This window comes from Scyliorhinus torazame, chromosome 10, assembly GCF_047496885.1.
Source record: "Scyliorhinus torazame isolate Kashiwa2021f chromosome 10, sScyTor2.1, whole genome shotgun sequence".
Classification (NCBI taxonomy): Eukaryota; Metazoa; Chordata; class Chondrichthyes; order Carcharhiniformes; family Scyliorhinidae; genus Scyliorhinus; species Scyliorhinus torazame.
The window spans coordinates 92,757,108-92,769,788 of NC_092716.1; the positions used below are offsets into that span (position 1 = coordinate 92,757,108).

Here is a 12,681-nt window from a genome sequence, read left to right on the forward strand (position 1 = left end):
GGAGTTGGAGAGGCTAGTGGAGGAGATTTTGCAGATTAACAGGAGGATTCGAGGCCCCAGAGGCGAGGCTGTTAATGGAGCGGCAGATTTGTAGGTGGAGTTTGGGCTTTTATCCACGGGGAAGATGGTAGGGCAGTTGAGGGCGAAGGGGGTGGTCTATGAATATGTGGAGAAGGTGAGCAGGATGCTGGCGCATCAATTGAGGAAACAGGAGGCAGCAAGGGAGATTGGGAAGGTGAAGGACAGGTGGGGGGGGGATCACGGTCTTGGGCCCGGTGGGGGTGAATGGGGTGTTTGGGGATTTCTTCAAGAGGCTGTATGAGTCAGAACCTCTGGCCGGGGTGGAGGGAATGAGGCATTTTTTGGAGGGGTTGGAGTTTCCGAGGGAGGGGGAGGACCTGGTGGAGGGGCTTGGGGCCCCCATTGGGCTGGTAGAGCTGATGGAGGGGCTTAAGGCGATGCAGACGGGCAAGGCCCCGGGCCCGGATGAGTTTCCAGTAGAGTTTTACAAAGGTTTTTGGGGGTCCTGGGGCTTCTGCTGGTGAGGGCATTTAATGACGCGAGGGAGCTGGGGGTGCTCCCCCCGACGTTATCGCAGGCCTCAATTTCCTTGATTTTAAAGAGGGACAAGAATCCGGAGCAGTGTGGGTTCTATAGGCCGATCTCACTATTAAATGTGGACACCAAGTTATTGGCCAAGATCTTGGCATTGAGGATTGTGTGCCAGGGGTGGTAGGGGAAGACCAAGCGGGGTTCATGACGGGTAAGCATCTGTCGGCCAACATTAGAAACTTATTGAATGTGATAATGATGCCCCCGAGGGACGGGAGATGGAGTTGGAGATGGTGGTCGCCATGGACAGGGAGAAGGCCTTTGATTGGGTGGAGTGGGACTATCTGTGGGTGGTTCTGGGGCGGTTTGGGTTTGGACAGGGATTTGTGGATTGGGTCCGGTTACTGTACCAAGCACTGGTAGCGAGTGTGCGGACAGACCGGGTGAGCTCGGATTATTTCAGGCTGCATCAGGGGGTGAGGCAGGGGTGTCCGCTCTTCCCATTGCATTTTGCCTTGGCTATAGAGCCACTGGCGATGGCGTTGAGAGCGTCAAAGGACTGGCAGGGGATAGTACGGGGGTGGGTGGGGGGGTGGTGGGGGGGGTGGAGCACAGAGTCTCGTTTTATGCGGACGACTTTATGCTGTACATTTCGGACCCGCTGGAATGTATTAGGGGATTCAGGGGATCTTAGAGGAATTTGACCGGTTCTCGGGGTATAAATTGAACATGGGGAAGAGCGAGGTTTTTCCGATCCAGGCGAGGGGACAGTAGAAGAGATTGGGGGAGATACTGTTTAAGGTGGTGAGGGGGAGCTTTCGGTACTTGGGCATTCAGGTGGCGCGGAGGTGGGAGCAGCTGCAGAAGATGAATTTGGCTCGGTTGGTAGAGCAGATGAAGGGGGACTTTAGGAGGTGGGATGCGCTACCGTTGTCACTGTCGGGGAGAGTTCAAACAGTGAAGACGACGCTCCCGCCGAGGCTCTTGTTTGTGTTCCAGAACCTCCCGATTTTTATTCCCTAGGCCTTTTTTAGGAGGGTGAATGCGGTGATTTCAGGATTTGTGCGGGCGGGTAAAACACCGCCGATGAAGAAGCGGGGACGAATGGGGGGGGGCTCTTCCGAACTTCATGAATTACTACTGGGTGGCAAATAGAGCGATGGTCAGGAAATGGGTTGTGTGGGATGGATCGGAATGGGAGCAGATGGAGGCAGCCTCGTGAGGACATGAGTTTGGGGGCATTGTTAACAGTGCCTCTGCCTTTCTCGCCCGCCAGGCACTCCACAAGCCTGGTAGTGGTGGCGGCCCCGAGGCTGTGGGGGTAGTGGCGGTAGCACCTGGGCTAGAGGGGGCTTCAGTTTGGGCACCGATAAGTGGCAATCATCGGTTTCATAGATTATCATAGAATCTACAGTGCAGAAGGAGGCCATTCGGCCCATCGAGTCTGCACCGGCTCTTGGGAAGAGCATCCTACCCAAGGTCAACACCTCCACCCTATCCCCATAACCCAGTAACCCCACCCAACACTAAGGCTTTGTTCCGGGGGGTGGGCTGGATGGGGGTTTCGGGGGTGGCAACAGGCGGGGATCAAATGGTTTGGGGATTTGTTCATCGACGGCGGCTTTCTGTACTTGGAGGAGTTGGAGGAGGAAATTTAGCTGCCCGTCTGATATTTGCCAGGTGAGGGACTTTGTTCGGAGACAGGTATCAACCTTTCCGCACCTGTCACCGCAGGGACTACAAGATAAGGTGGTGTCAAGAACGCGGGGAGGGGAGGGAAGGTGTCGTAAATTTATAAGGAACTGATGGACTGGGAGGGAGCCCCGATAGGGGAAGTGAAGCGTAAGTGGGAGGAAGAGTTGGGTATGGAGTTGGAGGCTGGGCTGGGCCACAGTTGGGCTGGGTTGTGGGAGAATGCCCTGAGGAGAGTTAATGCATCTTCATTGTGCACTATGCTCAGCCTTATCCAGTTTAAGGTGGTCCACAAGGCACATATGACTGTGGCCAGGATGAGCAGGTATTTTTGAAGGGGCGGAGGATAGGTGTGGGTGGTGCGTAGGTGGGCCTGCGAACCATGTCCACATGTTCTGGGCATGTCCAAAGCTTAGGGGAATCATAGCAGGGGTTATGTCGGAGGTTCTGAAGGTGAAGGTGGTCCCAAGTCCAGAGGTGACGATTTTTGGTGTGTCGGAAGACCCAGGAGTCCAGGGGGCGAGAGAGGCCGATGTCTTGGCCTTTGCCTCCCTGGTACCCCAGAGACGGATCTTGTTAGAATGGAGGGACTCGGGCACCCCAAAATCGGGGGGGGGGGTGACCTGGCAGGGTTTCTCAGGCTAGATCACGCACGTGAAAAAAATGCCAGCCTGACACCTTGGCAGTGCCAACCTTGCAATGCCCCTGCCAGGTGGCAGTGCCACCTGAGCACATCAGTGTCAGGCTGGCATCCAGGTGACACTGCCAGGGTGCATGGATGGCACCAGCAGTGCCAGGGCACCACCCTGCCCAAAGGGCATGTAACTGGTGCCTCTGATCACCTTGGATACCCTCAGGAGTGCCGTTCCATCCGGTCCTCATTTGTGGCGACCAGTACCAAATGGCACTCGCCTGAGGTCCCCGAGGTGAAGGGCTTGAATCCCAAAGCCTCAGGTACCTCACGAATCTGCACTTCAGAGTAAGGCTTACTGCCTCGCTCTAATGTGCAGATTTGCTAAAAAGTGATCCCGTCCATAATGGGCGGGATTCCCCTTGCAACATCTTGCGAGATTGTGTAAAATCTTGCGAGACGAGTAGATCCCGGGAATGGGGTTTCCTGACTTTCACCGGCCATGCTGCGCCGAGGCGAGGTGCTTTTCCAGCGCAGTGTGGCCGGAGGATCGCGCCTTGAGCTTTGCCTTTTCCAATACCGCCTTCTGTGCCAGTGTTTCTCTATCTCTCCCCATTAACTCCTTTGCCAACTTGTTTGGATATCAATTCACTTTTTATGTGAAACATTTTTTACAACAATGTCGCCAAATCAGTATCTTCTATTTTGATGATAAATTATCTTTTTAAAAAAAAAAGCAGCAGCATCACTTTACTCCAGATAAAATGGAGCAGGAATGGAAAAGTACCCCAGGCACAGTGAACAGCAAATGATCTTCACAAGGTAGGTTTTTGTTTGGAAATGACTGCTGCATTGTTGAATATGCTGGTTAGGTCTGGCATACAGAACAGTAACTGTGTTCAAACAATTGGACCACAACAACAACTTACCTTGGTGTACAAATGTCTATTCCTCAGAGTTTCTGGACGATGTGATGATGGATGCCTTCAACAAATACAGCAAACTGAGCTATACTGTCTCATCAACATTATTCCTGGAATTTCATGGCACTGAAAAAGGGGTGGAAGAACAGATTGAGGCCACAGGTAGGCTCCCAATCTCTTTTAGGAACTTTCCTCTCTCTATTTCCTCTCTCTATCTCTTTCCACACTCACCCCATTTGCACAAGTTGAATTTCTTTTTTTGCAGCCATTGACCCTGACATGGCCACTTTACCTCCATCATTTTATTTCACTGACAAATCAGACAAGATCAGAAAAAAATGTCAGCAACATTAAAGAGAAGCGATGTGAGATGAATGACCATAAATGGCCTTTGTACACAAGGCAGAAATGGCATCCATTGTCTCGACTATAAGAACAGAAAATGGAATTGGAAAAGGTTCAGACTTCTCCTTTCTACCAAGCACCTTATCAGAATCTCTGCCATTTCATTGTGCATTTACACTGCATGTTTTCACACTGCTGTGAAGTGAGTTGCACTTAACATCAGTGCTAAATTGCAGTGTAAATTCAGAGTGAGGACCCTTTGCTGGGTGTTTCGTGACCACCTTTTGAAACCTTTATTATCTTGATTCCAAGGTTATAGAGCACCAAACTCTAAAAACTTCCATTTCTAACATTGTTTTGTCATTCAGAGGAACATAGGACCAGCCCCTCAAGCCTGTTCCGCCAATCAATTAATTGTGGCTGATATTGAACTTAACCTCATCTGCCTGCTTTGGTTCTGTCACCCTTGATATCTTTGTTTAACAATAATATATCTTTTTTTTAAATTTCAATTGTCCCAAATTCAACAGCTTTTTGGGGAAGAGAGAGTTCCAAATTTCCATTACCCTTTGCATGAAGAGGTTCTTCCTTGCACCATCCATGAGGCCTAGCTCTCATTTTGAGATAATGCCTCCTTGTCTGGATTTTTCCATTAAAGGAAATAGTTTGAATTTAAATCTTTTAATTATCTTAAACACTTCAATTAAATCATTCTGTACTCTTCTATATAAGTAATATTCCATACAGGCTGCACTTGTATTTGAAATCTTTTTTAGTCTAGGTGCAATACTGGTAAATCTGCACTGCATCCTATTCAAGGCTAATATATCCTTGCGTAGGTGTGGTTCCCAGATCTGAATGTAATACTCCAGCTGGGGTCTAACCAGAGATTTGCACTGCTCAATCATAATTTTCATCCCTTTATATTCCAGTTTTATTGAGATAAAGGCACAGGGCGGGATTCTCCGAAATGGAGGCAGACGACGGTGCGAAACGGGCGCGGGCACTACTGATTCTGGCCCACATAGGGGGTCAGCACAGCGCTGGAGCGGTTCACGACACTCCAGCCTCCCTTCCCGGCACCAACTGGGCGCCGCGCCAACCCGTGCATGCGCGGGGGACTTCCTCAACGAGCCGGCCCCGACGTAACATGGCGTGGGGGTTCAGGGGCCGGCCGGGTAATAAGATAGGGCCGGGGCTGGAGAGGCCAACCCGCTGATCGGTGGGCCCCAATCGCGGGCCAGACCCCATCGGAGGCCACCCCATGGTGAAGGAGCCCCCTCCTTCTCCCCCTTCCCCCCCCCTCAACAAATAAGAGCAGAAGCAAAATTGTACAACATAATAAATAACCAGCACCCGCACACTCCCCATCCTTTCCCATCTGCTGACACCTCAATCCTCATTAAAGAAGTCAATAAACAGCTTCCCCTTTCGTGTGAACCTATCAACTGACCCTCTCAAGACGCACTTGACCTTCTCCAAACTCAGGAATTCCACCAGGTCACTCACCCACACCCCCGCTTTCAGCGGCTCTGAGTCCCTCCACCCAAGCAAAATCTGTCTCTGGGCTAATAGGGAGGCAAAGGCCAAGATATCAGCCTCCCTCGCCACCTGGACTCTCGGGTCTTCCGACATCCCAAATATCGCTACCTCTGGACTCGGGACCACCTTTACCCCCAACACCTTGGACATTACGTCCGCAAACCCCTGCCAGAACCCCTTCAGTTTCGGACATGCCCAGAACATGGTTCTGGACATGGTTCACAGATCTCTGGACTCGGGACCACCTTTACCCCCAACACCTTGGACATTACGTCCACAAACCCCTGCCAGAACCCCTTCAGTTTCGGACATGCCCAGAACATGGTTCTGGACATGGTTCACAGATCTCTCGGCGCACCTTGCCACCATCATATGCACCCTGTGAACTACTTTATACTGAGCCTTGCACACGACAAGGATGCATTCACCCGCTGCAGGGCCTCTTCCCACATCCTGGCCTCCACTTGACCCCGTAGTTCCTCCTCCCACTTCTGTTTAACATCTCCTATCGGGGCTCCCTCCCAGTCCATCAGCTCCTTATAAACTTCCGACACCATCCCCTCCCTCGACAGCACCTTATCTTGCAACCCCAAAGGCCGCACCTGCCTCCTCACAAAATCCCAGACTTGTAAGTACCTGAACCCATTCCCACTGGGCAGCTCATATCCCTCCTCCAGGTCCTCTAAGCTCGCAGAGCTGCCCCCTATGAACAGATCCCCAAACTGCTCAATCCCCCGAAACCTTGCGTCCAGCCCCCCCGGTGCAAACTTGTGGTTATCACAAATCAGTGTCAAACCGAGGCACCCTCCAGTCCCAGGTGCTGCCTCCACTGCCCCCATACCCTCAAGGCCAACACCACCACTGGGCTTGCGGAGTACTTGGCCGGCAAGAATGACAGAGGCGCAGTCAATAATGTTCCTAAACTCTTTCCCCTGCAAGAACCCGCCTCTATCCACCTCCATACCGACCCCTCTCCCATTACCCATTGCCTAACCATAGCGAGGTTAGCCGCCCAGTAATAATTCATTATATTCAGCAACGCCAACCCTCCCCCTCCTCACCCCCATTCCAAATACACCCTCTTGACCCATGGGGCGTTCCATGCCCACACAAACCTCGAGATATGGCGACGCGGTGGCACAGTGGTTAGCACTGCTGCCTCACAGCTCCAGGGTCCCGGGTTCAATTCTGGCCTCGGATGGTTATCTGTCTGGAGTTTGCACTTTCTCCCAGTGTCTGCATGGGTTTCCTCTGGGTGCTCCGGTTTCCTCCCACAGTCCTAAGATATGCATGTTAGATGGATAGACCATGCTAAATTTTCCCTTAGTGTCCAAAAAAGGTTAGGTCGGGTTACTGGATTATGGGGATAGGGTGGAGGCTTGGGGTGGGTAGGGTGCTCTTTCCAAGGGCCGGTGCAGGCTATGGACTGAATGGCCTCCTGCACTGTAAATTCTTTGATTCTATGATCAACGCATTGACCTTTTTAAAAAATGACTTCGGAACAAAGATCGGGAGGTTCTGAAATTCAAACAAGAACCTTGGCAGCACCGTCATCTTCACCGTCTTCACCCATCCCGCAAACAACAATGGCAGCACATCCCACCTCTTAAAATCCCCCTTCATCTGCTCCACCAACCGCGCCAAATTCAACTTATGCAGCTGTGACCAGCCCCTCGCCACCTGAATGTCCAAGTACCTGAAACTCGCTCCCACCATCTTGAACGGTAGCTCCTCCAAACCTCCTGTCCTGCCCCCTGGTTTCAATTGGGAACACCTCGGTCTTTTCCATGTTCAGCTTGTATTCGGAAAACTGGCTAAAGTCCTTAAAAATCCCCATAATTCTGCCAATGCCCCCCAATGGGTCCGAAATATATAGCAACAGGTCGTCCGCAAACTGCAAAACCCTGTACCCAACCCCGACCCGCACAATCCCTTTCCAGCCCCTCGACCCTCTAAGTGCCATTGCCAATGGCTCTATTGCTAAGGCAGAAAGTAACGGGAAGTGCCGGCACCCCTACCTGTCCCATGGTGCAACCCAAAATATCCCAGACTCACCTGGTTCGTCTGCACACTTGCTACCTGCGCCTTACACGGCAACCAGACCCAATCCACAAAGCCCTGCCCATACCCAAACCGTCCCAACACCTCCCACAGATGAAAATGAAATGAAATGAAAATCGCTTATTGTCACAAGTAGGCTTCAAATTAAGTTACTGTGAAAAGCCCCTAGTCGCCACATTCCGGCGCCTGTTCGGGGAGGCTGGTACGGGAATTGAACCGTGCTGCTCGCCTGCCTTGGTCTGCTTTCAAAGGCAGCGATTTAGCCCTGTGCTAAACAGCCCCAGATATTCCCACTTCACCCGATCGAAAGCCTTCTCTGTATCCATTGCCACTAACGCCTCCACTTCCTGCCCCTCCTAGGGGCATCATAATCACGTTAAGTAACCCCCTCACATTTGCCGACAACTGCCTCCCCTTCACGAAGCCTGTTTGGTCCTCACCTATCACCACCGGGACACAGTCCTCGATTCGCGAAGCCAACACCTTCGTCAGCAACTTGTCATCCACATTTAAAGACGATGTCAGACGGTAGGATTTGCACTGCTCCAGATCCTTACCTTTCTTCAGTATCAGGAAGATGGACACCTGTGATAGTGTAGGGGAGATCCCCCCCTCTCCCTAGCCTCGTTATATGCCCTCACCAGCAGCAGCCCCAGATCCCCCCCAAACATTTTATAAAACTCTGTACTGGGAATCCATACGAGCTCGAGGCCTTCCCTGCCTGCAACGCCCCCATACTTTTCATCACCCCCCCCCTCGACCCAATGGGGGCCCCAGTCCCTCCACCAGGTCCTCGTCCACCTTGGAAAACTCCAAACCAACCAGGACCTGCCGCATTCTCTCTCCCCCGGCTGGGGGCTCCGACTCATATGGCTTCCTTTAAAACTCCTCAAACACCCCGTTCACCCCACTGGGTCTAGTACCACCCTTCCCATCCCGGCATTCACTCTTCCAATCTCCCTCACCGCCTCCTGCTTCCTACATTGGTGGGCCAGCATCCTGCTTGTTTGCTCCCCTTACTCGTACATTGTCCCCGTGGCCCTCCACAACTGCCCTACCACCTTCCCCATGGACAAACTTCATCTGGAGCCTCTGCCGCTCTTTCAACAACCTTATCTCCGGGGCCTCCGAGGACCTCCTATCCAACCTCAGGATCTCTTCCACCAACCTTGTCATTTCTGCTCATTCCACCTTTTCTCTTTGCACCCGAATCGAAACATACTCCCCCCTAACCACTGCCTTTAGTGCCTCCCACAGCATAGCGGCCGTGACCTCCCCCGTATCATTGAGTTCCACATACCCCCGGATGGCAGCCCTCACCCGCTCGCACACCTCCTCATCCGCTAACAACCCCACATCCAGCCTCCACTGTAGGCGCTGCCCCTCCCACCCAGGTCCACTCGCAAATCCACCCAGTTCAGCGCGTGGTGTGAAACCACAATTGCCGAATACTCCGAGTCGGCCACCCCCACCAGCAAAGCCTTATCCAGTCAATCCAGGGGTACACCCCGTGCACATGAGAAAAGTACGACCCCCCCCTTCCCCCCCATTCGCTCCATGAACCCCTTCAGCTCCTTCCCCACCACGTCACCGACCGATCCAAACATGGCTCAATGACCGCTTTAAAATCCCTTCCCATGATCAACCGGTGCGAGTCCAGGTCAGGAATCTTCCCCAGCACCTGTCTCATAAACTCTACATCGTCCCAGTTTGGGGCATAAACATTTACCAAAACCACCGGCATCCCCTCCAGCTTCCCATTCACCATCACAAACCTCCCCCCAAATCTGCCACAATGTTTCCCACCTCGAATGCCACCCGCTTATTCACCAGCACCTCCACCCCCTCGTTTTCATGTCCCGTCCCGATTGGAACACCTGCCCTACTCATCTTTTCCTCAACCTTGCCTGATTGCCTATCATTAAATGCGGCTCTGGCAAAAAAAGTCACATCCGTCTTCAGACTCATCAGGCGCACGGACATGCATGGCCGTTTGATCGGCCCATTCAGGCCCCTCACGTTCCACGTGACCAGCCTGGTTGGGGGGCTCTCCGCCCTCTTCCCCTGCCGATCAACCATATCCCTTTTTGGGCCAGCCCCCGGCCCATGTCACGCGACACTCCAGGCCTACCCTCGGATGTTCACCATCATCACTCCCTTTGTTCCTATTCACCTATTAAACTATTTTTTTGTACAAGGCCCTTAGCTTTTAGTGATTTCTTCAGTTGGATCCCTAAATCACTTTTCCCATCCATAGGTCTTAGCTTCCCAGCATTAAATACAATCTGTGGTAAATCTCTTAGATGCGAAGTGGATGCCGTTACACTTATCCACATTGAAATCTATCCGTCGCCGTTCTGCCCACCCACTTGTGCTGGTAATAGCCATTTACAACCTGCTGCTTCCATTTACATTATTTACTGCACCACCTAACTTATATATACTGCGGTAACGTGAAAGCACAATACAGCGGAGGTTGGAATACCCAGCAAGTCAGGCAGCGTGTGTGGAGAGTGAAATAGTTAACGGTTCAGGTTGATGAACCTTTGTCAGAGCTGGAGCAAGTTAGAGCTGTAACAGGTTTTAAACAAGTACAGAGGCAGGAAAAGGGAGAGGGGCAGGAAGATCAAAAGGGGAGGTCTCTGATAGGGTGGAAGGCAGGAGAGATTAAGTGACAAAAAGGATGATGGTGTAAAGGAAAAGAAGATGGTACTGGGACAGGAAAAAAAACAAGCTACGGGTGGAGAGAAAGTGTGAACAGTAAAGTGCAAAATCTTCACTAATTAAAAAAAATAAAAAATTTAGAGTATCCAATTCTTTTTCTTTCCAATGAAGGGACAATTTAGCGTGGACAATTCATCTGCCTTGCACATCTTTTTGGGTTGTGGGGTGAGACCCATGCAGACACGGAGAGAATGTGCAAACTCTACACGGACAGTGACCCAGGGCCGGGACCGAACCTGGGTCCTCAACACCGTGAGTCAGCAGTGCTCCCACTGCACCACCGTACCACCCAGAATCCTCACTAATAGCTACAGTGTAGTCTGAAAAAAATTAAGTCAGAGGTTAAAATGTGAAATTGTTGAACTGAATGTTGAGTTCTGTAAAGTATTGTAAAGTAGTGAATGCATTCGATATCTGGCTCTCTGTTCCTTCATCTGTGTCATTTATGCGGTCAAATGTTATGGCCCCAGTACAGATCCCTGGAGAAACCTACTGGACCCATCCTGCCAATGTGATTTCATACCCATTCTCCCATCTCTATCTCCCAATCCAAGCTAATAGTTTGCTTCCACTTCCATGTACTGTGATTTTAGTTCACAGTTTCTTAACGTGAAGCCTTGTCGAGTGTCTTCTGGAATTCCATACAAATAACATGCATTGACGCTCTTACCTATCATGCTAATTACCTCTTGAAAACATTCAACTTAGTTCATTAGATATGATCTAATTATTATAAAATCCACGTTAGCTTATTCCAATCAGCTCATCAAGTGTTCAGTCACTCAGAGCCTAATAACAGGTTCTAGTAATTTTTCCAAAACTTTTGTTAGAATAGTACACCAAAAGTTTCCTAATTTGTCTCTTCTATCCATCTTAAGCAATCGAATGGCATCTAAGTAAGCAATGTTTGAATTGAGAGTTTTGGAAGATCATGACGAACCCAGCAAAAGTTTCCTGACCTATTTCTTTCAGTACTGTCTCAGGGATTGGCCTTTAATAATATTAGCTTCTCCATCACCATTACAAAACATATTCATTGCGATTCTCCGGAATCCAAGTGATGTAGCGAGCGGGAATTGCCACAGGTTTCCCGCCACTCGGCCCAGAGAGACCGGCAATACTATTCAACGTTATTTGGTCCACTTAACGAGGCCTCACGGGCTTCTCACCCCGATTGGCAGCTCGCCAGCTGATTAGCTGGGACCGCGCTCGTCAGCCCCCCGCTAATAACGGCGAGCAGCACTTAGGCTGCACTTGTTCAGCCAACCCAAGCCAGCTCACAACAATGGCGCCGAGGAAACAGGCCCCAAGATTCAGTGATGCTGGCCTGGGGAGGTTCCTGGACGCGGTGGAGGCCAGTAGGGATGTCCTGTTCCCCTGAGGTTCCCGGAGGGTGAGCCACAGGGCAGCTAGCGCTGCCTGGGACAAGGTAGGCAGCTGGCTGCGTCCACCTGTGATGTACATCCTGGGGACACAACAAGACGTAGTGGTAGTAGCTAGGATGGCAAAGCACATCGAGGATCACTGAGGGCTTGGGCGGGGGGGGGGGGGGGACGTGCACCATCGGGCAAGTGGGGGCATATATTGAACAATAAACACCCTTGTGCATAACCAGTAGGGAGCTTCTGTCACTATCTCCTGCAAAGCATTGCTGCGTGCAGGTGATGTGTGTGAGCAAGCACTCAGCAGACAGGGGTCAGATTATGGCATAGATTGAGGAGGACCAGTGCCCATCTCTCTGCAGGTTATCATTACCCCCCTGCCCTCGACAGTGACCCGCGGACAGTGCCGACACAGTCTCACCACCCTGGAGTGATGTGATACATACCCTGGGAGGGTGGGAAATGGGAGTGGCAGGTGGGTAAGAATTCTATTATGGACCAGGCCACGTCCTAGGTGAATCGGGCCAGTATGAGGGCCATTCTGGCCCTCAGCAGTGCCTCCTGCTCTGCAGCCTCCAGCTCGGCCTCAGGTTCCTCCCCGGCCTCGTCCTCCAGCTCCTGCTGGTCCGGCGCCTCCTCAACCCCTCGTCCTCCTCCTCCGAGGTGGCCACATGTTTCTTGTCAGCAACCTTCAGCTCGTCGCCCCGCTGCTGTGTGAGGTTGTGGGGGACGCAGCAGACCACAACAAAGCGGGTGACCCTCCGGGCAGTGCACCTCCAGAGGGCTCGAGACATCGGAAACGCATCTTGAGGATGCACTGCTCAGTGAC

The 12,681-nt window shown here is 51.7% G+C and overlaps 1 protein-coding gene across 2 annotated transcripts in view; it reads left to right on the forward strand.

Annotated features, from left to right (window-relative positions):
• LOC140430760 (probable D-lactate dehydrogenase, mitochondrial) overlaps nucleotides 1-12,681 on the forward strand; it is a 90,549-nt gene that overhangs the window by 53,550 nt on the left and 24,318 nt on the right. For both annotated transcript variants that reach the window (XM_072518439.1, XM_072518440.1), the window contains exon 7: nucleotides 3,832-3,960. In XM_072518439.1, coding sequence (XP_072374540.1) covers nucleotides 3,832-3,960 — 129 coding nt within the window. The remainder of the gene's footprint in view (nucleotides 1-3,831; nucleotides 3,961-12,681) is intronic.